A 27,683-nucleotide genomic window follows, 5' to 3' on the forward strand; every position below is an offset into this window, starting at 1 on the left:
CTTTTGTTTCCTTGGATATGAAAACCGAGGCAGGTGGTCACTTGGCGGTGGTCGCAGCGTAGGCTGCTCTAACCGATGTGCCTCTGTCTCCCAGAGCGAAGGTTTCATCACCCCTTCTGTCCAGAGGGTGTGTTTAGAACATGAAAGAATTATGACCGTGATCGTTCCTTAGAAGTCTCATATTTCACACTTGATCCCAATGACTCATGACTCTTTGGGCTTGAAAATGAAAGGCATGCATCCCCTGCCACATGCTGCAGAGACGAGGAGGACAGAGCCTGGAAACCCAGTCTCGTCACTGACAACTAAGTCTTAGTGTGTCTTTCTTTGGACACATCCCACCCTCTTGGCCTGTTTTCTCGTAGGTTTAACGAAGTGGGAGGGAAGGGCTGGGCTGTGCATCAGTCAGGGTCTAACAAGGAGAATAGGAACCTCTTCAAGTATCTCAACAGTGGGAATTTAATGCAGGATATTTGCACAGTAACGGAACAGCTGAAACAGACAGGGCCAGGGGAGGTAGCTCTGAGATTAGCCCCAGCAGGAAGTCTCTTCTCCCTCGAGGCTGGAGGGAGAAGGGGAAGAGGTGGTGTCACCCCAGCCCAGGGGCCAGGGCCACTCTGTGGAAGCTGGAACATGGGGGCCTCCAGGATGAGAGCTGGGGCCTTGGAGGGGACGCCACTTGAAGCAAAGAACAAGGGAGGAAATGCTCTGGCATCTCCCCCCATCTTGGGTCAGTGCCTCCTCTTGCCCTCAGCCCGGAAAGAAGCCAGCTGACGTGGAGCCTGCAGGGGTCAGCGGGGAAGGCTGAGGGATGGTTAGGCTGGGAGCAGCCCGGGCCAAGCTGCTGTTGGAGTCCCGTAACTCTGACCTTCAGTGAGAGCGTGAAGTTCAATGTGTCTTCAACAGTGTGCCGATGGGAAAACCAGGCCAGTAAGGCTGCACTGGGCTTGAATGAGACCCCCTCACCCCAGTCCCATCATCAGGAGCAAACGTTCCCAAGATGCACCTGCTGTGTTCTGCACTGGACTTGCCTTAATGGGGGGAGGACAAGGCAAGACTTTAGGGAAGGAGTTTGCAGGGGCGGCAGGGGTAGGGGGAGCGGGGGAAAGGATGAGAAAGAGGAGACAGAAAAAGGTTCCGACCTGTGGGTGGAGAACTGACCCCAAAGGCGAAGAGGCCAAAGAGCTTCATCCATGACCAGGGATGGTCACTATCTGTGCACAAGGATGCTTCCCATCATAAAATAATTCACAACAGGACAGTGTCCAGTGCAGGTGTTTTTTAGAATGTTTGATGGGTTTTCACACAAAACACCTTTTCAAAGAGTATCTTCAATCATTACCTGTCAGACCGGATTGGCTGGACATCCCTTCCCCTAAGGTGTTCTCCTCCCAAAGAGGGGAAGTGATGTTAGCTTTGTCCTCAGCTCGAGATGAACAGCTCACCACGCGTCAGCCCCAGTGGAGTCTGAGGGGTTAATAGGCCCCTATCTCTGAGCGTCAGACTCTCGCTGTAAAGTGAGGGGCTGGGTGTGTTTCAGGGCCTCCCAACTCTGCCCTCTGGGATCCGCCCCAGCCCCTGGCAGACAGGGGCAGGAAATGGCCCTTCAACCAGGCCGGGAAGAGGGCACAGGAGGCGTAAATGGGACACTTACATGGCCGCGTCCCAGGAGGTCGGGACTGACAGCGTGGTTGTGACTCAGGGGTGGGCTAAGTGACCACAAGCCCTTTGTAATAACTCGAGGTCTTGCGTTTCCTGACCAGGAAACAGGGAGTACTTAGAGCTCTGCCACGGTGCCTGCAAATCCATTGGCTTTTCAGCCACCTGCTGCCCTCACGCCTCACCTGCTCTCCCCTCTCAACACGAGGCCTTCAGACCCACCGGCTTCCTCGAAGGGCCTACCTCCCTTCTTGTCCCTTCTGCATTATGAAGCCCAAGAACCAAGGAGGCAGGGAAAGGGGGTACAGAGAAGCTCAGTTTGAGAGCGGAGGGGATGCATTCAGGGAGGGGAAGCTGGTGCCTGGGGGGATGAGCTGGGACATTCATGCATTAGTCATTTCTGTCCTGACTCATGTACAGAGATGAGCAACAGCAGGTGACAAATGAGACGTCCTAGAGCCGAGAAGAGGGACAGAATGGAAAGACCTTGCCCTGGGGAAGAGGAGAGGTCGGGCCTGAGGCAGACCACAGAGGCGGGGATACGTGTGCAGTGCTGGGGGCTGGCGTGGGCTGGCGAGGACCGGCCTGTCTGTTGGGCTGGGCTGGGCCTTTCATGTAGAGGACACCTTGGTGCTGGCCTGAGGGGCTTGAAAGCCAAGATGACCTCATCCTGTGGCCCAGAAAGAGATGGCATGGTGCCACGCCCCTGCCCGGCCACCAGCCCACAGCAGACACTGGAAACCAATCCCCGCGTTCTTTCCCCCTGAACACAGAGGAGAACTCCGGCTCTCCTAAGGCAGCACCACTGATCCACCGGAGTTGATCCGTGATAGAAAGCCTGGTGACCGTCTGGCTACAGATAAGAAGTCACGGATGGTTTTTGTGAAACACTTTAGACATGTAACCATGAGTGTGGATTGGAATCAAGGAGGGGGTGCTGGAGAAAGAGATCAGCGGGGAAATGACTGTAGTGAGAATTCAGGCTGAGGGGCATCTGTCTCTTCTGCCCATTCCTACACTGGATTTGGTGGACCAGGCTTTTTTTTTTGTTCCTATTTTTAAACCTAGGCTCTTTTACTGGATAAGTCTCCTCCCCTCCCACCCTCATCCTGGGGCACATAGGCAGCGACCTCTCCCTTCTTGTCTGTCAAACTGAGCTTCTCAGTAAGAGCCCATGCTACGTGAGAGGCACACTCTTATTTCCTTTTTGGACCAAGCACTTTTCTTTCTTGCATTTTTCTTAAAAGTATATTTATTTACTTTAAATGGAGGTTCTGGGGATTGAACCCAGGACCTCGTGCATGCTAAGCCTGCACTCTACCACTGAGCTCTACCCTCTCCCTCGAGTGTTTTTCAAGCCATAAAAGCATTCTGGCAAAAGTACTGATGTAGGAGTCTCCGTCAAGTTCATTGGAACTAGAAAACCGAAATTCTTTCACCACACTTTCCATTCTCCCAGGGGCCCTTCGTAAGCCAGGGAAGGGGAAATTTTGTTTTTAATCCAAAAGGATGGGACCACTTCTCGGTTGACCCTGTTAGAGAGGGATGAACTGGAGCAGTCAGAAGTCATTAGCATTGCCCCAGTGAGCTGCTGTTCAATTTAGAAGCATTGACTGAGCCCAGGGAGACGTTACCACCAGAGGTCAATGACTTGCATCGACTCTTTTTCCTGCAGCTGAAAGCGAGGGCCCCTCCACTGTCACAGGAGCCCAGCGTGGTGGCCAATTGCATCTACAAATTCCAAACTTTTGTTCCAGGGGTCCCCTTGGCCATCACAGTGCTGCTGATGACAAGATACTCTTAAGAGGCTTTAAACCCTTGTTACAATCTGTATGTACATTAGGGCTGGGGAGGCCAGAAGTGTGAAATTAAGGTGTCATCAGGGCTGCCCTTCCACTGAAGCCTCCAGGGGAGAATCTTTCCTTGCTTCTTCCAGCTGCTGGTGGCCCTGGTGTTCCTTGACTTGGAGCTGCCTCACTGTGACCTCTGTATCCATCTTCACGTGGCTTACAAGGACAGTTGTGATAGGCGTTAGGGCCCACGGGATAATCCAGGATGATTTCATCTTGAGAGTCTTAATTACATCACTAAAGGTCCATTTTCCAAAGAAGGTCAGGATTCTCAGGTTCTGATTGTTGGGACATTCAACCCACTGCAGACCCCCTGGAACATCCCCAAGCAACGTGCTTCCAGCCCTTTGCCAGAGCCCGCCCTCCTCAGCTGGTCAAGCCTGGTGTTCTGATTTACCCATACTGCCCAAACTGCCAATAGTACCGATAGCATTATCGATCCCTTTTCTATGACATTGTCCTACATGTTTCCTATGGATGAATCCACGTGACAACAACCCCTCAGGGCTGCGACCATAATTACCACCTCCACTTTATGGCTGAGGACACTGAGGCACAAAGTAGTTCAGGAACTTGCCTAAGTTCTCACAGCCAGTAGAGTCGAACCTGGGATACAAACCAGGCAGTCTGCACCAGAATCTCTGCTCTTAATTAACCATACATAATAATGCTTCTGAAATTATGGAGGGTTCAGAAGGTAGAGGAGACAGATGGCACCAGGGCCCTGCGTCCCACTTCCCAGGGAGGCTGGGCACAGGGTAGACCAAGATGCAGTGTGGGCTCTCCTGTTCCAAGCCCACAGTGCATGGAGGTCAGGGGATCCCCAGCGGTTGGTGCCTGAAGGATGGGGAGCAATCTTACTCAGCAGTGAGTGGCTAATACAGCGCCGATTTATAATGTGTTAATTTCTGTTATACAGCACAGTGATTCAGTTCTATCTATCTATCTATCTATCTATTCCATCTATCTATCTTCTATATTCCTTTTCATATTCTTTTTCAATATAGGCTATTACAAGATATTGACTATTGTTCCCTGTGCTACATAGAAGGACCTTGTTGTTTTTTTATGTCTTTTGAGCTTTGGTCTTCTCATCCTAGTCTGGTCCTGCCTTATGATATGCTCCTGTTTCCCCAAGGAGGGAGTACCTTTCCAGCGGAACGGGGATATATCCTGTCTGGGAGCCGGGCATGTCAGTCTGTCCTGCTGCCGTAGCTTTCCAGACACCATGCCTGGCACAGGCAGGCATGACAGCCAGCAGACCTCATCTGCTGAGTCAGGGTGTCAGGGGGCTCCCCTGAAGCCCTGAGACCCGTTCTCCTGCCTCATCCCTCGGCTTCCCGACTAGGTAGATGCCCTGCCGCCCCCATGGGAAGGGCAGACTCAAAGTTGGTGGCACTCACTTCCAAGATGGGCCCCCATCCTTCATCAATTCTAAGGCACACTTTGCCCTCACATTTCAACATTCCTGAAATTGGGCTGTGTCCTCCAATTAATGACAACTTATAATTAGCAGCATTTTTCCTTTTTTAGTAATATTTAAAGTAATGTTGTTAATTAACCAACAATGGCCTAGATTTGAAGAACTACAGTGATGCCAATGTTTACTATTTTTTTAATCCCTCAGTATAAAACCGGTATCTCTCTGCCTTCACTTCTGAGGCTGGTATCAAATGTCTTCCGTGTGCTCATGTCATTTCTTCAAGCAGGAGGCATCCGGGATCTGACAGCCCTCGATTTGTTACCATGGTGTTTACCTTTCATTCCTCCTTCCTAAATCTTAACAAATGTTTTATGGATTCTCAGGAAGTTAGGAAGAAGAGGCTCATATTTTAAGATTTGTGGGCTCACCTAAGTGTTCGTTTTTTTTAGTTTGATGTTAATAGACCAAGCACCCTGTGACAGAGAAGTGAGTTTGATTGAACTTCATTAAATTTTCTGTAAAAGGAGTCTATTTTACTTAGATATGAGATCAGGCTTACATCCCATTTTCTTACATTTAATACGGCCCGATCCAGAAGGAAGGGGGGTGGGGAATGTGGATACCCAGGAAGAAAAGGAAGTGAGTTTGGTGAGCCCATGGCATTGTCTCTGACACATGGACATGCAAACATACATACAGAAGTTGAAGTAGCTCTTTCCTTAATATCTTCATGATAAAATCCAAACCACACAGGATCATAGGCGGGATCATGGACAGAAGTGAAAGGTCAAACAACATGCGTGCTATTTTTTCCATCTTGTTCCTGACTCACTGTGACACTCTGAGCCTGACTGCTCGTCGGGCTTTGGGATGTCGCTCCATGGATGTTCCAGAGGCCAGCTGGGTTCCCCACGTGAGCCTTTGGACCCTCCCACCGTTTAACATGTTCCTTCCAGTTAGCACCATCCCCTCTTCCCGGGCCTATCAACTCTCCTCCTCTCCCTCCTCAAACCAGCAAGTCCCAAGTCCTATTGAAACTTGTGAATTTTTACAGCTCCCTCAGTAGGGAGAGGGGCGGGATGGTGTCAGATCCCCTTCAGATCCTAGATGCAAGGTGTTCTTTTAATTTTCTCTCGAGCCCAGTTAGTGGAAAAAAATCCCAACAAAACCAATGAAGAAAACCCAACATAACAATTTTGACCTGAATGTGCTAAAAGAGCATTTTTTCTACCTCTGTGGCCAAGGATATGGTTTATTCTACTAAACATAGAAAGACATCATCCAATAGCCGTTCCCCTGGATGTCTTGGCTGGATGTGGGGATGGGGGCAAGGGCAGTCCTGCCACATGACTCAGTGGGTTACACTTCAATTTTCTATTGAAGGACAAATGTTCTCAGATTAGGCCAAAAAGCAGCATCAACTGTTTTATGTTTGAACCTGACCAAGGAGAAACTTTTCAACATACAGCTCCATTGGTTTTTATGTACAGTCTTGCTGGAAGGCAAAAGGTAGACCAGATGACCACTTAAAAGTATCTATGACTGATTCCAGGACAGCCTGAGGTGTGGAACAGTGAATCAGAGGACGTGTCAGTTCAATTAGACAGCCTTTTTGATGAGCTTTTATCCACATAGTATGCAAGTTTGGCTGACCTCTTCGCTGGAGGGACTGGGTATTTGAAGGCTGAGCTCAGCCATCCTGCATGTTCAGCACTGTATGCATCACCGGGGCTTCCTGAATCCCCCTTCCTTTCCTTTTATTGACAGCATGAAGTCCACATGGTTTTGTGACTGGTGGCGGGCGTATCTGGCAAGTGGGTTAAAGCTCACGCTGGCGCTTCAAGTTTGGGACCTCCCGGGGACCCCACCACTCACGAGCTTGTACTGGAGCACTGCCCCCTAGTGTTGTAATGATTTATGTACCTCCCAGGGCTGTAAGGATACCTCCCAGTATTGTAATGATCCCAGTAGCCCCGTGGCCCTGATCAAGTCACTCCATTTCCTGAGCCTCAGTTTCCTTATATGAAAACCAGGATGATGGCCCTTCACCACAGTGCTGATGAGAAGGGCTGGATGCAACACTGCCACCTATTCGGGTTTAATACCCCCGATTTTTTTTTTTTAAGTCAAATAATGTCTTCCTTCTTAGGCCTGCAGCAGTCAGCAAGTTAAAGGATTCTTCCAGCCAAAGGGGTTTTCAGAGATGGACAGAGGGAGGCTGTCTCCTTCCTCCTTTTCCCTTCCTTCTTTTAAACTATTTTGTCCTAGTGGTCACAGCAGTTAATACCTAATGCAGAACCGTGGAAAATTCAGAAATGTGTGAAGAAGCTGATGACAAGCTTCAGCCATAATCCCACCATCCAGAGACATGAGCTTTCTCTTTATCTGAAGGGACCAGGTTGGGTGTGGTCCCGTCCCTCATTCAACAGTCTCCATTTACTCTGCAGAGTTAACAGCAGCCAGGCCTTGAGCAGCTCCTCCCTCACTTTTGGGAGTTCCATTTCGGGATTGGTGAGTTTGGGCTCTGACTTCAAGTCTAGTGCTGTGCTGTCCTAGTCTGGAGCTGACCCCGGGGGCCAGGGGCATGGACCTTTAGAGGCTGGTACCACCCAGGGGGAGGCTGTGCCTGTGGCAGCTGTGGGAGCTGCGGGGAGAGGACCGCTTGCAGCATCTTTCCACTTTGGGCTCAGGATGCCGAGGGGTGCAGGCTGTCTGTTCTGTCTGCACACTTCCCACTGAAGTGGCAGCAGACAGGCGCACCTGCCTCTCTTGTGCACGCACGAGGCTTCAACAGCTTTTAACAGAAAGTCAGACAACTCAGGAATCTGCTACTCCTAGACCTTCTGTTCCTTTTATATCTACAAGGAACAGCCCGTAGAAATGTGATTTCATGCTCCAGTGGTTACATATACCTGGTCTTCAGTGGGACAGGGAAGAAAGTGACCTGTGACAGGGAGCGTCTTTCATGATTTGTGACCTCCGGCTGCTCTCCTAAGAGGGCGAATCCCAAGCCGAGTCTTGGACGAGTAGGGTCAAGAGTGTGAGGGTACAAACTGGAGATGGAGAGGAAGCAGAAGGTCCTGGGGACGGAGGCAGGGGAGGGGCTGCTGGAAGGAAGAGGTGAGAGGTGGAAAGAGGGGAGGGGCTGAACTCTGCGGAACCACGGGGGTTGTGGAGCATGGTATGTGGTGTCTATTACCTTCTCTGTCTCCCCACAATGGGTGTTACATTGTGGAGTTGGATTTGCTCGGAGTTGCAATCAATTCCTGGACTTCTCCCTCAAAATAGTCAAGAAGAATGGCTGCCAGAGCAGACTCATTCGGGTTACATAACAAAAGGACATGCTATTTTGGAGAAGGCGGTTTAGGCACCAGGGTCCCTGCCACGCCCTCCCCATTATCACTCAGCGCCTTACTCTGAAAAGGGCTGCTCAGGGATCTGTCTCCCCACGCTGTTCCCTGAGCTCCCGGGGGGGACTTACTCACCTCTGGGCCCCCAGGGCTGGATAGTGCTGCTTTGCTGACCCATCCTAACTCACCCTTAGTTGAGTTTTAGTTCAACGTCTACCTGGCATCGGGCCCTATGGCAACTCGGGGAAGAGAGAAAATGGCAAAGACACAGGCCTGCCTGCTAGGAGCTCATGGTAATAGATTGGCTCCAGGGAGACATCAACATGGACAAAGGCACGAGGTGGGGACCAGCCTGGTGCCTGAGTCCTGGGAATAGCTCCTCCCACCACTGCCCCGTGTGCACCAAAGATACGCAGGGATGGTGGGGGTGGGGTCTGGGAGGCCCACGGGGCTTTGCACACCAGCTTAGGGGGCGTTGTCTTGAAGGGTTCAGTCCTTAAGTGAAACGAGTGGCCAAAAGGCAGGGTCCCCAGTCCCCTGGCTGGTGATGGGCAGGTTTGCATTTCCAACATGGCGTTCGCGTTCGGTTTGAAAGAGCAAATTTAGACTTAAAATTTTATATTTGATAAATATCAAAAGGATGGCTATCACTTTGGTAATACAATCTAAATTTGACTAGATTTTGGCTAGAGGAGCAGAAATTAGAAAAAAACGGTGAAGGAACACCATCCCAGGCGACAGGGAGCCATGGATGGGGGGAGGGGATGCAGGGCAGTGATAGGCTGGGCCCGGTTTGCGTTTTTTAGAACAGCGACTCTGGCTACTGATTGGACAGTGAGGAGGTGGGGGAGTGGAGTGTATGAGAGAAGAAAGGCCAGGCAGAGACCATGAAAGGGATGGGGAGAGGCTGGCTTGACTCAGGGCGTCGTGCTCTGGGTGAGGGGGATTAAGACCAGAGAACTTGGTGACAGAGTAGGTGCACAAGGGAGAAGTCAAGGCTGCCTTCTGGGACGCTTGATAGGTGGCCAGCTGGGTGGGGGGAAGGGAGGAGGCGCTGGCTGGAGGAGAGAGGCTCTGGTGTAGGTTTGGCCAGAGTGATGGTCTGTTCTGGGAGGTCATTTTTAAGGTGGCCGTGGGGCATTGGGGTCGGCAAAGGCCCTTGAGTGCCTGTGACTTGCCACAGTCTAATGAGCAGCCAGCCAGAGTGTTTTGGTTTTTTTTTAAAGCACCATTAGGTGCTGATTTATTTTAAGGACTGCTGGGAAATTCTTAAAAAGAGTCATGGTGGTGCAGACAACAACACCCTGATATTTGTCGTGTTTGTGTTTTCCAGTTTCCACCCGGATGTTTGAAATCCTGTAGATGTGGTCAGCGACCCTGGGCGTGGAGCCGAGAGTGCAGGCTGAGCGCTGAGAAGAAGCAGCCTGGGACAAGGCTGATCCAGCCTCCTGGTAAATAGTCTGTAGCTTTTGGTGGTGATGGGGGTGGTGAGACACATTTTTTGGCTGGGTCCATTCTCACCAGGATGAGCTTCTAGACACTCAGGTCATTGCCATGAACTCCCCCCATCCTGCTGACTCCAGAGCTACCGTGGAATCTGAATGACCTTAGAGGTCACTAGTCTGACCTCCAGCAGGACAGAAGCCCCTCTGCAGCATCCTGTGGTCACTCTGACTCCAAGGAGAGAGCTCACCACCTAACAAGGCAGCCTGTCCCATCTTCTCATCACTGAGCAGCTCCTGCTGGTGGAAGGTTCACCCTCATACCTGCAGCTAGAATCCGCCTGCCTGAGGCACTTGGTCCCGTGGTTCTGGCCCCTGAGGTTCTAAGGAATCAGCCTGATCCCTCCTCCACATGGCAACCCAACAGATATTTGCGGGCAGTTGGAGTGGAGGAGTGCAGGATAGGGGGCCAGAGACAAGCCTGGTTGAAATCCTGACTCCACTATTCCCTGTGTGATCTGGGGCAAGTTAGTTAACCTCTCTGATTCAGTTTATCGGTAAAGCTGGGGCAATAATTTCTGCCTCACAGAGTGGTCCTGGGAGTGAAACTAAATCACAAATAGAAGTTGCCTGGTGCTGTTCCCTCACCAATTCTCTGACACTACCCTGAGTTACAGAGCACATAAGTGCAAAGACAAGGTTATGGACAAGACTCCTTCCACTTCAGAGGCCAGCTGCTGGCGTGGTCCCCTCACCACCTGCACTTCTGACTGACTTAACTATAAATTTGATGGTTCCCACAACCTCCCTCTCAGTTTCTATAATTCCCTGGAATAACTCACCGAACTCACTAAAAGTGCTGTAACAGCAATTACAGTTTTATTATAAAAGATCCAACTCAGGAATAGTCAAAAGAAAGAGGGGCAGGGTCTAGGGGTTGAGGGCAGGGTGCAGAGCTTCCACGCCCCCTCCTGGTGGGATCCGTCACTGCCCAGCGCTGCAGTGTGCTCATGAACCAAGAAGCTCCCCCAGGCCTCGGTGTCCAGCATTCTTTAATGGGGTTGTGTGTGTTATTACTGGCGTAAGTGATTAAATCATTTGCTACCTGACTGAATGCAGGCTGCAGCCCCCCTCCCCTCCCTCCCTCGGCAGTTGGGGTGGGCTGAAGTTCTAACCCTCTAATCATGTGCTCAGTCTTTCTTGGTGGCCAGTCTATCCCTTGAAATATCTAAGTGCCCACTGCTAGTTACCTCATTTGCATAAAAACTCAGGTTTGGGGAAAGCGGCTCATTATGACTAACAAAAGATATTCCTCAGGTCTTCTGGACATTTTAGAAATCTCATGGTGTTTTGAAGCTCTGTGCCAGGAACCCGGGCCAGAGGCCCCATGTATTCTTTCTCTTTTTCTTTTGTTTAATTGATGTATAGTTGATTTACAATGTTGTGTTAGTTTCTGGTGTACCGCGTAGTGATTCACTTATATATAGACACATATGTCTTCTTCTATCTCTGTATGACGTCACGCCTGACCCCACAACTGCCGATCTCCTGTGATCTTTGCACTGTTTCCCTCCCTTTTCTGGGATCTCCAGGTTGCTGTGTTCCCACTATCTGGTCAGAGAACAAGGCATTCTCGTCGGTCTTTTTCTGGATTTTCTTTTTGTTAATATAGCTCAAGATTGAATTAGTTCGGGGACTAAAACATATAATTACAGTTATTTAGTGTGCACCTGTTTACAATTGAATCATAAGCCTCTCATTACTTGAGTTTCTAACGCTACGATGAGTCTAGCCCCTAAATGGCACATAATGAGAGCCAATGCTAATAGCGCTTGCCTCACACCAGGCACTGTGTGAAGTACTTCACGTACATTAACTCACCTAATCCTCACAACAACCTAAAGAGGAGCTAAATAGTTGCAATGGCCATTTAATATATGGGGAAGGTGAGGCACAGAGAGGTTAGGTAACTTGCCCAAGATCACACAGCTCTTAAGGGGCACAGCTGAGATTTGAGGTCTAGTTCCAGAGGCCATGCTTTTAACCACTAAGCTGTACTGCACACAACTTTGATCACCTCCCAACATTTTGGGAAGGGAAGGAAGGGGCACAAAAGGATGCCTCTGGTTCACAAAGCCAAAGAGTTTGCCCAGGCCCTGGCTGTCATGGTGAGGGAGTCAGGATCTTCATGTCCTACCTCACCCCATCAGAGCATCTCTGGAGCAGCCCTATGGGCCTGGGCTGTAAGAAGTGAAGGCAGGCCTGGGGGCTCCTGTCCATCAAGCCCAGAACTTCTTCATTCCTCATGCTACGTAGGGGAGAGCTACTTCAGAGCCTTCCCAGACCTGTTGCTGGGAAATGCAGCTACTCCAAAGGGAAAGGAGAGGACTGGCTTCTTCCTGCCTGGATGAATAGGATTTAGGCCAGGAAGATTCAGCACCAGGCGGAGCTAGTCCCAGAGAAGCTGACAGCTCAGTTGGTTCTGAAGCTGGTGGGACTTGGTGTTGGAAGGAACGCAGGGATCTCCCCACTCACAACCAGTTTACCCATCAGGGGGTGGCTTCTTGCTATTTTTAAAGTAACATCAAAGAATTGGGGCTGTCAAGGTGCCAAAGAGAATTAAAAGGGTTGAGTACAGTGGAGTGATGTCTCTGGAAGAATTCTGGTCTGCAGCGCTGTCTGCCCAGAAGGATCTGGGTGGTGACCCGATGTCTGCATGGCTCCGATGCATTCCCACTGTGTTTGACCTCGCCGGCTCTTCTTACCGCCCAAGTACTGGAGATGAGGCTGGGTGGGAGCATGCTGAGGGTGAAGTATTCCCATGAGTATCCCATGCACGTGGGATTGACTTGCAACCACAAGGCAATGTCAGGAGGTCATGTGTGTTCTTTGCATGTTTCTCTTTTGGCATTTGGCTTGAGAGAGAGGCACTGGGGAAATGTAGAAAGAGGGTGTCTTGTTCCAGGAAACCTGGATCCTCTGTTCTTCTGCCTTCTCTACATAAATCTGTCTCTCTCCACACCGTGTCAGAGCTGGAAGAGGCCCCAGAAGTCCACTGTGTTCACTCTCCCTTGTAGAGATGGACAAAATGAGACCCAAGTGGGCAATTAGTTGCCCAAGTCCATGCAGCTACAGAATTCAGAACTGGGGCAACACTGCAAGCTCTGACTTCTAGTCCAGACATCCCTGATGGACTCAAGCACTTTTTCTCCACTTAAATGAAGAATCGGGCTTTCAGTGTCACTAAGTCTAACCTCAACCATTCTAGCAACCTGCCAAATGGGTTTCCAAATACTTCTTTGGTGAATGTTTATTTGGTTTGTTTGCTTTTGGCCACTACTCCCAGACGACTCCTTCCTCCATCCTCCAGCTCATGGACATGGCTGGTAAGGGTGGTGCTAACTGGGGGAGATTTGGTAAGCGTTTTTATAAGGGATGAGTAATTAGTGGCAGAATGAAGGTCAGAGGTCGTGGTTTTTTAAACTTGTAAAAGTGTTGGTGGGGGGGGAGGTTGTGGTGGCATTTGAATACAGATCCACCAGTAATTCTTTTCAAGAGGCCAAAGTAAAGTTGGAGAAAGGCACTGCACAAAACGTTTCCTGCCTTTTAGAATTTCCTCTTTCTTTTTTCCGTTTTCTCCTGTGGATTTCCCACCAAATGTTTTTAGGAGACTTCTTCGAGGTTTTACATTTTAGATCAAGTACGAATTCCCAGTGAATAGCTATACACTGCGTGGATAAGCTTCACAGAAATGGCCCCAAAGGCCTGCAGGTCGCGCTCGCACTGGGGGACCGGTCTACATGAACCGGACTGTGGCCAGGAAAGCCGGGCGGTAGGGCAGGGAAGGGCGGTGGTCCCCCAGCCGGGGCCCTATTTTCACTTAGTCGGACGGTGCTTTAGCGCCCCCTATAGGCCGGCAGTTGCCGGAGCCCTGCCCTCCAACCCGAGGCCCCGCTCACACCCTCCTGGAAGTAGCCGCAAGCCAGGGCGACTCCCCTCGAATCCAGGTCCTGTTTTAGGAGACGTGTACCCCGACTGGGAGCCCCTTCCTCCCTTCCCCGCAGGGTTCCAGGAGTGGACTGTACACCCAGCAGGACAATGAGTGAAGAGACTGTCCCCGAGGCTGCCTCCCCGCCGCCCCCACAGGGGCAGCAGTACTTCGACCGCTTCTCCGAGGACGACCCTGAGTACCTGCGCCTTCGCAGCCGAGCCGCGGACCTGCGGCAGGACTTCAACCTGATGGAGCAGAAGAAGCGCGTCACCATGATCCTGCAGAGCCCGGTGGGTGGGGTCTGCCGCGGGCGGGGCGGGGGAGGAGGAAGGAGGCCGAGGATGGGGGGAGTGGGAGGGGAGGGGGGGTGGGGTGGGGGGAACGCTGATTCACCCAGCGAACCTGAAAGATAAATAACTCCTCTTCCGCTCTCTCGGGGTCGGTGCAATTTTAAGCTCTCTGAGCACCGCGCTCTGGCAGCGTGGGTGTTTGAGTCTCTCCCTGGTCGCTGGCGGATGGCAAAACCTGGTTTCTGTGCAGTGGTTTGGCTCGGTGGTAGGAGGAGGTCGGTCTGAGAGACAGGAGCCCCATCTCGGTTTCTTGTGCCCTTTCTGAGCCTCAGTTTTCGGTCCTCCTTTCCCTCCTCACCAAAAACTAACAGAGACCTAAGAGACATTTGTGTAAACCGGGGGCCAGCGGGGGGCGCCACGTAAGCGGCTTGGGGCCCTTTTCTGAACACCACAAAGAACTGTGTCCCCAGCCCCCATGTAGGTGGGCTGCATGTGACCCTGGTTGAGAGCACACACGGAGCGCTCAGACCTCTCAGGACAGCGCTAAGGGGAATGGGCCCGAGGTCTTGATGACAGGTGACACTGTGTCAGGAGAAATATGACAGGTGCTAAAAGCATTAGAATGACAGAAACCCTGAGTGTGACTAGAAGGGATGGCAGGTGTGATAGGAGAAGTGACAGAGTCAGTACCAGCCGAGGTTTGGGAGGCCCCCAAGGACGAGACTCTTCTCAGGCAGGAGATGGGACAGGAGGAACTCATGATGCTTCTGTCCTTTTGTAGATCCCCCAACACCTGGGTTTCCTCCTGAGTGTCCCCGGCTGCCACCTGGTGGGCAGGCACGCCCTATTTGTGGCCTGACGGTCTGAAAAGCCGGGCTTAGGGTAGCGGGATATCAGAGTGGAGGCGGCCTCTGAGATGATCAAATCTTTTTGTGTATGAGGAAACTGAGGCCCAGAAGAGCCATAAGCCTGGCTAGTGGACAGGCAAGGTGGCACACCTTGTCATCCAGTTCTGCTTTTTAAAGTGTCTTTTAATTGCTAAAGTGAAGTCCTGCCATGTCTGATAGGGGGAGGGGTCTAGGTATCACTAAGACACAAGAAGGCCCTGGAATCTGGAGTATTGCCCACAGGACAAAGGGAAAAGGATAGGTTCCCAGCATCTCCTTGTTGCTGCCCACCACCCCAACAGCAGTTTGTTGAGGCTCCTGAGGTCCCAGTGGGACAGCCCAGTGCCCTCTGGGGCCCAGAGATTCCCACATGTGGCCCTGGCCTAGCTGACCCAGGGGCGATGGGTGGGCACTTGGAAGAGCGGCCCTTGGTTTCCTTCACTGGACGCAGTGGGAGGACCAGCGCCTCGGGGTGGGGGGGGGGCTGCTTCAGTCTTTCAGGGAGGAGCTGGAAGGCCTCATCCAGGAGCAGATGAAGAAGGGGAACAACTCCTCCAACATCTGGGCCCTGCGGCAGATCGCGGACTTCATGGCCAGCACCTCCCACGCAGTCTTCCCAACAGCTTCCATGAGTATGTGGGATCTGGGGATCTGCCAGGAGCAGAGGTGGAGGGAGTTGAGGGGGTGGGAAGGAGCACTAAGAAGCAGCTCGGTTGCCAGGCTACGGAGTGGTGCAGCTGCATTAGGGGACCTGGGGGAGCTAGGCAGCTCTCTGAGGGGTACCTGGCTCTGCTTCTGATGCTACTATGATTTAAAGGCCCAATGGAGAATTATCCCTGATGCCCGGGAATAGGGCGGGGGTGGTGATGACTTAAGGGAGAAAGGAAAACAAAAATCACTGTACTTAAAAAACCAAGAAATTGCTGTTATCAATATTTTGGTGTATATCCTTCCAGCCCTTTTCTCTTAACATATACAGGCTATGCAAAAAAAATGGAACCACATTATACATACAAATTTAATAGGCTTAGGATATATTGACTAATTTTTCACAGAATAAAATATGGTTCTATAACAATTTTTGGTGGATCTATTCTGCACATGACTGAATAGGCCATAGTTTATTTAATCAGTTTCCCATTTTGGACTTTTAGGTTGTTTCCAACTTTTTGCTATGATGGAAAACAATGCAACAAACATCCTTGTAAATAAATCTGATTATATCCATGACTATTCCCTTAAGATAAATTACTAAAAGCAGAATTGCCAGACTAAATTATAGGCATATTTAGAGACTCTCCAAATTACTCTGGAGAAAGATGGAATCAATTTACATTCTTACCAGAAAGGCAAGAGTGCCTGTTTCCTCCACCCTGATCTGTAGTATGTGTTACCATTTAATGTATATTTATTTAATTACTAATTACTAATGAGATTGACCATATTTTCATATACATATTGGGCATGATTTTCTTTTTTCATAAATTGCCTATCACATCTTTGCCAGTTTCCCTACTTCGATATTCTTTTCGTACTGATTTAAAAATCATTGTAAAGTAAGGCTATTTCCCTACTCCCCTGTCAAATATATTGCAGATTTTTTTCCCAGTGTCTCCTTTGCCTTTTAATTTTGTTCATGATAATTTTGTATTGTAGAATTCTTTAATTTCCATGTAGTTGAATCCACTATTATTTTCCTTTGTGTGTTCTGCTTTTGACTACATGCATAGAAACACCTTTCCCATGTTTTATCATACAGCAAAATACCCTTAATTATCATTTGCCAGTTTTTCTCAACCATCGTACAAGTTGATTCTTTAAAATAACTTTAGAAGTATTTTGTCAAGTCTCTCCATCTACCTCAAAAGATTTCTTTTGGGATTCTGATTGGGATTACATTAAATGAATATATTAATTTGGTGGAGAATTTATTAATGTACAATTTATATTAAGTATATGCTGCATGGAGGAAAGGAAATTTATATATTTTGTTCACTATTGGAATAGTGTCCTGGACTTAGAAAAGTAGCTGACACATAACAGGTGCTTTAAAAAATTTGCATGAATGAATTTTAAATCTTTTCAGAAATGACATGTATCTTCTGTGTATTTAAGTCTTCTTTAATATCCATTAGAAAAGTTAGTGGTTATTTATACAGTCCCTACTAATTTCTTATTAAGTTTATCCTGTTAAATTTTATGTAACTTTGTCAATGTTTTTTTCTTTTTCTTTTTCTTTTGCAATTAAATCATCCTATTTTTCTTTTTTTTTTTTCTTTTTCTTTTTTTCCTTGAAGTATAGTCAGTTTACAATGTCTTGTCACCTTCTGGTGTACAGCACAACGCTTCAGTCATACATGAACATATATATATTTGTTTTCATATGCTTTTTCATTATAGGTTACTACAAGATACTGAATATAGTTCCCTGTGCTATACAGAAGAAACTTATATATCTATTTTATATACAGTAGTTAGTATCTGCAAATCTCAAACTCCCAACTTATCCCTTCCCCCTGGTAACTAAAAGTTTATTTTCTATGTCTGTGAGTCTGTTTCTGCTTTGTAAATAAGTTCATTTGTGTCTTTTTCTGGGTATAGCTGTTATCTAGGGAAATCGTTGCATATATACGTGCTTTTAAACTAGCCCCTTATGGAACTCTTAAATTCTAACATCCTCTCAATTCGTTTGGGTTTTGTATATAGAAAAATCACACGATCGGCAAATAATGGTCATTTTGCATCCTTCATTCCAGTATTTACTTTTTTGGTTTATTTTTTCCAGCTTTCTGATTACATTCATTAGAGCTCTCCGAACAGTGTTTAATAATAGATTAGCGGCTCATCACCCTTATCTTGTTTCTGACTTTAATGGAAATTCTTTTACCACAGGAGTTTGAGATAGTTATTCTTTATCATGTTGAAGAAATATCTTTTTATTCTAGTTCAGTATGGGTTTTTCTCAGAAATGGATATTGAATTTTATAAAATGCATTTGGGCATTTATTGAGTTTTCTTTACTTGAACTATTGATGTGATGAATTGTATTAATAGATTTTTGAATATTGAACTCTTTTTTTCACTCCTGAAATAAATCATTTTTGGTTTTGATGCATTCTTTTGATAATAGTCTACTGGATTTGATTAGCTGGAATTTTATTAACTTTTACACCCATATTCACACATGATAAAAAGCAGTTCTCTTGGGGAACCTTCATTTAGTGTTGGTACTAAGGCTATAATTTCCTACAATGAATCAGGGTGATCCCCACCCACTCTTTTCTTTGCCCTGGTGGTGTTTAAATTAGATAAGAAGTCTTTGCTCATTGAAGATTTATTTTTCACTTATAAAGCCATCCAAATCTGGAATATTTTTGATAACTTTTTTTTTTCTCAGTTTCATCTAAAGTTCTTTGAAATTTTATTTTGCTGCTGCTTGGGGAAATTTTCGTCATATACTTTATATAAAATAATCTATTTCATGAGGCTTTAAAAATAACTAGAGTGATTTACAATATTATTTTTGTCATTTAAACTTTGTGTTGTGAATGAGATGACATCCCATTCTCATTCTTGGTGCCATGTATTCCCAGTTCCTCTTTATTGACCAATCCAGAGGTTGGTTTATTCATAGATCGTCTCATGGAAGCCAATTCTTGAACTTACATATTGGTTCCACTAATTTTCTTATTTCCCAATTCATTGATTTTGTTTTTCTATTCATTCATTCTTTTCCATAACTTTTCTTTGGTTTATTTTATTATTTATATTTTTTCTACAATAGAATAAAATGGATTTCATTTATTTTCCTATTTAATTCAACAATAAAGACATTTAAAGCTATGAATTTTTTTTCTCTGAGGATAAATTTGGTCTTACTCTGTAAATTTTGATTTCCTTTATTGTTAATTTCTAGTTTGCAGTTGCTGTTTTGGTTTTATTTTTATTCTAAAATAAAATAAACACACTCTGGGAGTGTGTTTTCTCATTTCCAAATGGTGAAATTTGTAGTCTTTTAAGGGTTTGTTACTAACATCTAGTCTTGTTGCATTACGTTTAGAAAATGTAGCCTATTTAATGTGTGTGTTGCAGATTTATTGAGATTTTCTTTGTGGCCTAATAACATATTTAAATGATACATGGATGTAGGCTGTGTCTCTGGGCATAGTATTTAATCTATATCTTCATTTATAGTTTTAGATTTTATAAAAAATGAAAGTTGTGTTGTCTCCCACTGTGTTTGATTTCTGTTCATTTCTCTCTGAATTTCTGATAGCTTTTGCTTTGTGTATCTTGACGAAATGCTTTTCAAAATGTAAGTGTTCTTTATAGCTATATAGCTTCATTATGGATTATGCCTTTAATCCATATAAAATGACCTACAAAATGGCCCTTTTCTATCCAAAATCATATTGTTTTCCCTGACTTTTACTTTGATAATATTATGGCCTCTGTTTTGGTTTGTTTTTATTTGCCTGGCATCCTTTTGTGTGGTCCCTTTATTTACCTGTTTTCTGTCACTCTGCTTCAGTGTTTGTTTTTTATGTTTCCAATAATATTATCTTTTCATGTCTCTTGCTGTAGCAGAGAAATCTGAAACTTTCTACTATTGGCTTCTTTGTATGTAACCAATTTTTTTCTAGATGCTTGTGGATTTTCCCCCTTACCTTGTATTTCAGGAATGTAGTCAAGAAGCATGTAATTGTAGGTTTTTTCTTTTAATGGACTTCTCCCCCTGGAATACACTAAGTTCTTATAGTTTATATATATAGGGTTTTTGCTTTTTTTTTTTTTAGTTCAGGAATTTTTTCTTCTATCGTATCAATACTGATAACTTACAGCCAGGCTCTCTGGTCTTTGTCTCCTGTATCTATCACATTTTTTCTCATCATTTCATGACTCTGACCTTATACTCTTCTTTTTGAGAGAGAAATAGGGCTGACGAGCATTCCCATTGCCTCGCTGATCAGCATCTCAGAAAGACAGTTGGATGCCTGAAAATGTGACTGGTGCACACCAGGGTGTTTGAGTTGGGGAATGTGGAGACAGGAAGTTCCAAGTGTCATGAGTTCAGGCCCGGATAGGTTGTTCTTTGTCCAGCTCCATTTGCCTTAGAATTTGTTTGTTTTCTTTTCCCCCCTATATAGTGAGTTCTTCGGTCAGCTTTCAGGGGTTTTGATGACTTTTCATCTTTTTCTGTGTTTTCTTAGGTACTTTGAAATAATGGCTCAGTTAGATCTGTGTCGTAAATGTGGTGCTGAGCCATCCTAGCTTTAGTGAGGCTGGTCAGAATAAGCATTATTTCTATGAATAGGTCTCTTCTGGGCCTGTGGGTGGGGTAATCTTTTTAGGGAAGCTCCACAGGGTTGGGGAGGGAGACTCTTTGATATGGGACACAGAGAACACGACAGACTGAGTGTTTCTAGACCTGTTCCGCCCCCCTGGCCATCTCTGGGACTCCATAGCTATTTCTAAGAGAAGGATTCAAAGAGCTCTTGAGTCTGAAGACCCTCCCAACAGCAGCCCCCACCCCCACCCCTGCCTGGCTTTGCCTGGGAGCCTTATGCTTTTAATATGCCTCCCTTTTTGCTGCCGGGGTGAAGCAAAGAGGTAATTACTTGTTTGGGGAACTAGAGAGGAGGCAGGGATCCCAGACTGGTGAATTTGAACTCGAAATCCTTAACTGTGGGGTTTTGTTACTGCTCTTCTTGCCAGATCAGCCGAGCCTTTGGACCACTTCCGTCCCTGTCAACTTCATGTACTGGACGTATGCCCTGGAGGTGTACCACCGCTGGTGGGCATGGGCCCCCTGGGTGCACCTTCCTGACATGGGGTGTTCGGGACTTGCTCTGCTGGCTTTATGCACCCAGTCCACCTGCATATTCACAGACCATCTCATCATTTCAACTAATGGCAAACCTGATACAGGACATACATCACACGGTGTAGCAGTGAGGTTTATGGAGATGGTGGGAGCTTCCGAAGAGCATTTAAATCCATTAAAGGCTTTAGTGGGATGCTGGGAGAGGCAGCATCAGGAGGCTCCCAACCAGACATCATTTTCAGCCAGAACCCTTTCCTATTGATTCTTTTATTGTCTCCTAGACACTGACTGATCAGAGTGCTGGGGCTCAGATGCCCTCCTCTGCCTTCCTGAGACACGTAGGCAGTGGTCATCATGGTTAGTGGGACAGACTGGGCATCACCTCCTAGACCCTTTGGGTGCCCTGAGCATAAGACTGTCACACCCTCTAGGCCCATTTCCATATTACTTCCACATCCCCCTCACATGCCCAGAAGGAACCATAAATAACCAAGGGATTACACATTCAGAGGGGAACAGACGTGGCCCGCCAAGGCCTCCAGCCCTTCAGCCAACCATGGCCACACTGACTTCTAGAAGTTTCTAACTTGTCAAAAAAAATTGAGGAATTGACTTCCTGTCTGACTTGGCTTTCTGTTTGCCTTGTTTCCCAATCAGAGAAAGGGTCATCTTACACAGTACAGTCAAAACAAAATGATAATAGTAGGCCTAATGATTAGTAACTACTTCTTTGAAGCTAACTAGTGAAATGTCTCCATATTTCTACTCAAAAATTTATTTATGCTTTTATTCAATGTCCATCTTAAAATTTATAGCAAGCTTGGCACTGTGAGAACCTTTCATTCAGTGGCCTGAGTCTTGTCGTGATTTTCGACCAAAAGCAATGCCATTTTTATCTGAATGAGCAGAGGACTTCCTTAGGCACAATTTCATGGATTTTCCTCCCTGTGGTCAGGGTCAAAGAATGTTTAATTCCATGCCTACGGGAGTCTCTGTGCAGTGACAGTTCCAGTGGGAATTTGGAGAGGACCAGGGCAAAGAAGAGGAGGGCAGACGGGAACCCCTGACCTGCAAGCTGCCCTGTCTTCCCACAGGCTTCTCCATGATGACCCCCATCAATGACCTCCACACAGCCGACTCCTTGAACCTGGCCAAGGGGGAGCGGCTCATGCGGTGCAAAATTAGCAGCGTCTACCGCCTCCTGGACCTCTATGGCTGGGCCCAACTGAGTGACACCTATGTCACGGTGAGGAGAGCGTCTGGGAGTGGGGTGGGGCACTGCGTGTGGCCCCTGCAAAATCCGAAGGCAGAACTCCCGACCTTGGCATGGCTGTGGTACTTCTGGTGGCCTGTGGCCGAAATTCAATGAGCCCCTCCAAGGTTTCTAACCACTGCGCTTACCTGAAATCGATAACCTGCCTAGGGGGCACTTCTCTGGATGAGGAGCCAGGAATTTCTGGATCCTAATTCTAGAGCTACACTTGGCCACTGGGAGATTCCTCTTGTAGCTCCATTTCCCCAGCTTCAAGTAAAGACGGAGTCATCTTCATCTCTCATGGGCCAGGAGGAGATAAGGGTTCTTGGTGGGGGGAGATTTGGGTACAGTAGATTTAGAGGAAGTGGGGATTCAAGTAGTGTGTCCTTGGAAATGACCCCTCTCCCTCTTTGCTGCTGAGAACACGTGTCTTTCCTCCAGCTGAGAGTCAGCAAGGAGCAGGACCACTTCCTGATCAGCCCTAAGGGAGTTTCTTGCAGCGAAGTCACAGCATCCAGCCTGGTGAGTAGTCTGGCATCTCACCACACATTTCTCATTGAAATGACAGTACCCTCTCTGCTCCAGGCTAGCTACTGCCATGCTGTCCTTCAAGCAGTTTGCAATCTGGTGGGACAGAGGAGTCCCATGGACACCAAAACAGACTCAGTGCTCAGAGCATGATGAGACCAAGAGACCAAATGTGAGATGCAGGCAGCAAGCACAGTAGGAAGGAGAGGGGAGAAGAGATGGGCCTGGAGACCTCTGGGCCTGGGATGGGACCACAAAGGCTGGGAGCTGGGAAGCCTTCCTGGTTGGGGCTGTACATTGCAACAACAGCCGGTGCTTTGTCCCAAAGCAGTGCAAGACTCTTCTAGTGCCGGTGCTGAGCGAGATAGCTTCTGGGTCTCCTCCTGCTCCTTTTAGGTGTGGTAGGAAGAAACTTCCGGCATCAGTTTCTTTCAGGAGAGATTTCGGGGTTGGGGGGAGGGAAGCAGTAGAAGGGACTGTCTTAGAAGCAGAAGAGACCCAGTGTCTCTTAGATGCATGGGCTGTGGCTGCTTGATCGTGTGCTTGGGAGCGGAGAATGCCACCTGTGGCCTCTGCCGGGCATGAGACACACTCATGAGCCCAGGTTGAGTCCAGGTACTCAGTTAAAAAAAGCAGGCTGACGATGTCTCAGAGTATCTGGGCAGGGCAGGATCAGGAGGACGGGCCAGGCCACTTTACAGGCAGGAGAGGACACTGGTGCCCAGGGAGGGTACGTGACTTGCATAGGGCCACCCAAGGCGGTCATGGCCGAGTCAGACAGGGACCACAGACACAAGGATGGCCCAGGCTCTGTCTTTAAGGCATCCATGGTCTGGAGAGGGAGACAAGCGAGGCAATCAGTGATTAAACTCTGAGTGAAGAATGCTCCAAGGCAGACTAGAGATGATATAAGCTTGGGGAGCCTGGAGAGGGGTGCCAAGCCCAGTGGATGCTGTAGGAGGTGGAGGGGATGAAGGAGGAGCTTCTAGGTTGAAACTGTGGTGAAGATGCAGAGTTCTCAGTAGCCCAGGGTATAAGCGGACATAGACCAGGGCTCAGGGAGGAGCTGGGCAGAGGCGATGGTGCCCTCGGCAGGAGCACACCAAGGCCGATGCTCGCCAGATCCTGGTGCACCTGAGGACAGGCGGGTGGCTGAATCTGGCTCACATATTCTGTCTGGAGCTGAGGCTGGGAAGGAGAGAGGGACTAGGAAATCGATGGCATTTAGGCTTTACTCTGCTGGGCACACAGAGCCTTGGAAGCATCATGAGGCAGGCGAGTGGTGCGATCAGGTTCCCGTTGGAGAAATTGCATTCAGACAGCTGTGTGGAGGCAAACCATCCTTGGGACAACCCGCAGGGGCTGTTACAATGATCTGGGAAGGAAATTCTGGGCCAGCAGTCTTAGGGGGCCTGGTGAAGCCCCGTTGGGGGTGTGGGATTGAATTTGAGAGCTGGTGGGACATTGAGGAGAGAGGTCAGCTGGCATTTGGTCATCCTAGGTTCAGAAGAGATCTGACCTAGAGATACAGGTTTACTAGCCATGGGCATGAGATGTTCAGGACATGTGTAGACGCTGGGCTGCTCTGTCTAGTTGTGCAGCTCACGCACTGCACAAGGGAGCCTGGCTGGTAGGGTGGAGGAGGGGAGGATGAAATCCCAACCTGCGCTCCACTGTAAGCTTGTCCTGGGTACTGGGCTGCTTGTTCACATTTGCTCAGTGGCAACATCCATACACCAAGCCCCGTGGCCCCGGGGCCATCCGCAAGGCAGGGTACCGTTTGCCCACTGGACAAAGGCACTGCATGGGATAGTGCTGTCCTATTAGGCTGGAGAGATTCTTGAGTGACAACAGATCCCGCATCCAAGGCTGAGATAAGGAACACATGAGATCAGAGAGAGGTGATCCGAGAGAGGGGTGTCTGAGTGGGCCACACAGCAGAGGGGCTGGGTGAGCTGGACCGAAGGGAAACCAGGGTCTGCATCAGACCCTCGCGGGTTTAAGCACCAGAGACAGGAGGGTTGCTGCCGCTTTCAGGGGTCAGGCCACTTGGAAGTCATGTTCATCCTGTAACATTCACTTAAAATAGAATTTTGAGAGAGCGGGTTTGCTGGGCATCTTACGCTTCTGCTTAAGCCACTGCTGTCGGTAGCCCGTTCCTTCCTTTGGCCCCATCTCGTCTGCCCGGCTGCTGGGCTGGGCGGGGGGGTGGACGTGTGTGGAACTGCCCTGTGTGCTGCCTTCAGGATGTACAGGTGCTGCAGGTTAAGGGTCAAAGCTGTTGTGATTTTTAGAAACTAAAATCCGGCTTGTTAACGTCCAGCAAATGCCTCTAGTCAATACAGCTAATTACCTACCGCTGCCGGGAGACTGCAGTGCAGTGGGGGGCAGGAAGCGTGTTCAGCCCGAGGGTGTTTAGAGTGGGGGGTGCTGTCTGAGCATTTGGGTTGTCTTGGTGATTTGGGGGAGGAGCCTAAGAAGGAGGCATTGGATAGGCACTGTCAGCTGCCAGACACCGGACCGTCCTATGGGGGAGGGGGATGCGGAGCGAGGCTGAAGCTGCCGTTGGTACCGCAGTGGCAACAGTGAGTGTGTCCTGTTAGCCGGGAGGAAGCGTGGGTCATTTTTGCCTTTGACATGATTAAAGAGTGACTTTTGTCTGGCTGTGTCACAGTCCAAAGAGGTCTTCTCCGATGGGGATGTTCTGTGAGACTGTTCATGTTAAGTCTGGAGCGCTGTGGCTTAACTGTGTGCCAGGCCAGCCACAGCCACCAGCAGCAGCAGCTCGCGCATGCGCACACGCACACGCACACACACACACACGGGCGTGTGAGTTTTAACCATGACACCCACTCGCCCCTTGGAGTCAAAAGCAGATGATAAGACCAGTGAGTGACTACTTTCCATTTGTCTTTTAAGAACTAACTTTCAGGCAACTCGTAAATGGGTGTTCATTATGCTAGTCCTGTTACATTGGTGTATGAGCTAAACTTTTTTCAAAATAAAAATTAAAAGGAAAAGGCTCAGTTTCAATGCCACTTCCTCTGGGAAGGCTTCTCTGCACCCTCTGGTCTCCCGGCATTAAAGACTCGTCCTATCTGCTTCTGGGGAAGTCTGTGAATGACTCTCTGCTCCCACTTTGCTGCTCCAAGTGTGGTCCGTGGTCCCGCAGCAGCAGCAGCGGTGTCACTGGGAACTTGTTAGAAATGCGGACTCTCTGGCCGTTCTTGGCCTGCTGAATCCGAATTTGACAGGGTCTCCAGGTGATTCTTAGGTACAGTAAAGTTTGAGAAACTCTGCTCTGGCATTTTTCGTGCTGAATTATCACCCACCAGCCCGTGTGCTCACTCTGAGGGCGAGGTGGTGTCTCTTGTCCCCACCCCAAGCACAGGCATTGCCCCGGGTGAGGTGGGTGGGCGTGTGCCCGGGGGAAGGGAGTGAGGGGCCCCTGCCTGCCGGTGGCCGGAAGTGTCTTCCCCTCCCCTCCGCCCAGATCAAGGTGAACATCCTGGGAGAGGTGGTGGAGAAGGGCAGCAGCTGCTTCCCAGTGGACACCACGGGCTTCTGCCTGCACTCGGCCATCTACGCCGCCAGACCCGACGTACGCTGCATCATCCACCTGCACACTCCGGCCACCGCGGCGGTGAGTGTCCTCTCTTCAGCCAGCATTTCAGTCCCCAAGGCCAGCGGTCGACCCCCAGCACCTGTCTCTCTGAGGGTCTCCCTGAGGCTCCCCTGCCAAGCTAGTACCAATTTCCCCATTTAAAACAGTTTAATCAGGCCAGGGTGAGGAGAGGGAACACTCAATGTGGGAACCTCCTCTCCTCCATTTTTCTAACTCTGAAAGTCTCAGTCGGGGGAGAACATGTAAAGATGTGCAATGTTCCTCCAGCGCACCCCCCACCTGCTGCGTACCCAAACTGGTACCCCTGACCTCGGTGAGGGCGACCCCTGCGTCTCTGCTTAGGTCAGCCTGGCACCAGATTTTGATAGAAGATCAGATGGTGGGAACCTGCCCTGTGCCCACTTTTTGCTGCCTGGGGTGGGCTGAGAGCTGGGGACAGGAGCAAGGAGAACGGGGAGAGGGTATGAGGAAGACCCTCAAGGAGCAGGTTGTACCCCAGAGGTCTCTGGGAATTTCTCATGTCTACCTTAGATGCTGCAATGCACTTGGAAAGACAGCAGACACCCAGTCTGCACGTTCCCTCAACCCTCACTCCACCTTACTGACGCCCAGGCCACTCACCTACAGAGGCAGAACAGACCTGTCACTGGCTTGTGGTTTTCTCTGCAAAGCATGCTGATTACGAACACTCAGACCTTCCAGAATTTGGACTAAGACTGGACGATATATTTGTGCCTAGGGTTCATTTCTGCAGAGCCCGGCTTCCATGTGGGGCAGGATGAGTGAAAGAGGGCGAGAGGCTCTCCTGACCTCTCCATGCACCTTGCTTTTAATAAAAGGCAGGACTTGGGACGTGAGGATGACAGCCTGGGTTTTATCTCTGTTCCCTGGTACTTGCATTGCCCCATTGCTCGTGACATGGGGCTTCTCAGTGGGCCTCCCTGTCAGTGAGGAGGCGTGGCTGTTTCTGCACTGACCGCAAAGCTGAGGGTCTCAGCCGACTCACCCCAGGGACCCTGGACCCTGCTTCACCCCAGCCTGGTGCCAACTCTGCCAGCCCTGCCTTGTCCCGGGTCCTAGGGCAAGAGCCAAGCAGAGGTGGGCAGCAGCACACTGTCCCTCGACGGTAATCTTTGCAGCAGTTTTAGAAGGTGATGTATTGATGTGGCTGCTGTGAAAACTATGATGAAAAGACATTAGAGGAAGCAGCAAGAAAGCAAGAGCTGGGCCAGTGGGGAGGGTGTTCATTTCTCCTGTGCTTGCTCCCTTGCCCCACCCGTCCCCACATAGGACTTGACCGTGCCCTCTGAGGAACGGCTGTGACAGAGGGGCGGGGGGACCTGCAGTGCTAATTGTTCCATCGTGTCCCTAAAGGTGTCAGCCATGAAGTGGGGCCTCCTGCCTGTGTCCCACAACGCCCTGCTGGTGGGGGACATGGCTTATTACGACTTCAATGGCGAGATGGAGCAGGAAGCTGACCGAATCAACCTGCAGAAGTGCCTTGGACCCACCTGCAAGGTGGGTTTGGCTCAGCTGTTCTGGGACGATGCTCTGGGGTG

General features: G+C 48.9%; 1 protein-coding gene across 1 annotated transcript in view; it reads left to right on the plus strand.

Moving 5' to 3' along the window:
• The window catches only part of ADD2 (adducin 2), a 95,612-nt gene that overhangs the window by 38,463 nt on the left and 29,466 nt on the right, over positions 1-27,683 (plus strand). Inside the window, exons 2-8 of the mRNA XM_031467226.2 lie at positions 9,616-9,733; positions 13,789-14,005; positions 15,386-15,524; positions 21,811-21,962; positions 22,413-22,493; positions 25,993-26,142; positions 27,499-27,642. Of these exons, the coding sequence (XP_031323086.1) occupies positions 13,823-14,005; positions 15,386-15,524; positions 21,811-21,962; positions 22,413-22,493; positions 25,993-26,142; positions 27,499-27,642 (849 nt within the window). The 5' untranslated portion in view covers positions 9,616-9,733; positions 13,789-13,822. The remainder of the gene's footprint in view (positions 1-9,615; positions 9,734-13,788; positions 14,006-15,385; positions 15,525-21,810; positions 21,963-22,412; positions 22,494-25,992; positions 26,143-27,498; positions 27,643-27,683) is intronic.

The sequence above is a fragment of the Camelus dromedarius genome, chromosome 15 (genome assembly GCF_036321535.1).
Source record: "Camelus dromedarius isolate mCamDro1 chromosome 15, mCamDro1.pat, whole genome shotgun sequence".
Taxonomy (NCBI): domain Eukaryota; kingdom Metazoa; phylum Chordata; class Mammalia; order Artiodactyla; family Camelidae; genus Camelus; species Camelus dromedarius.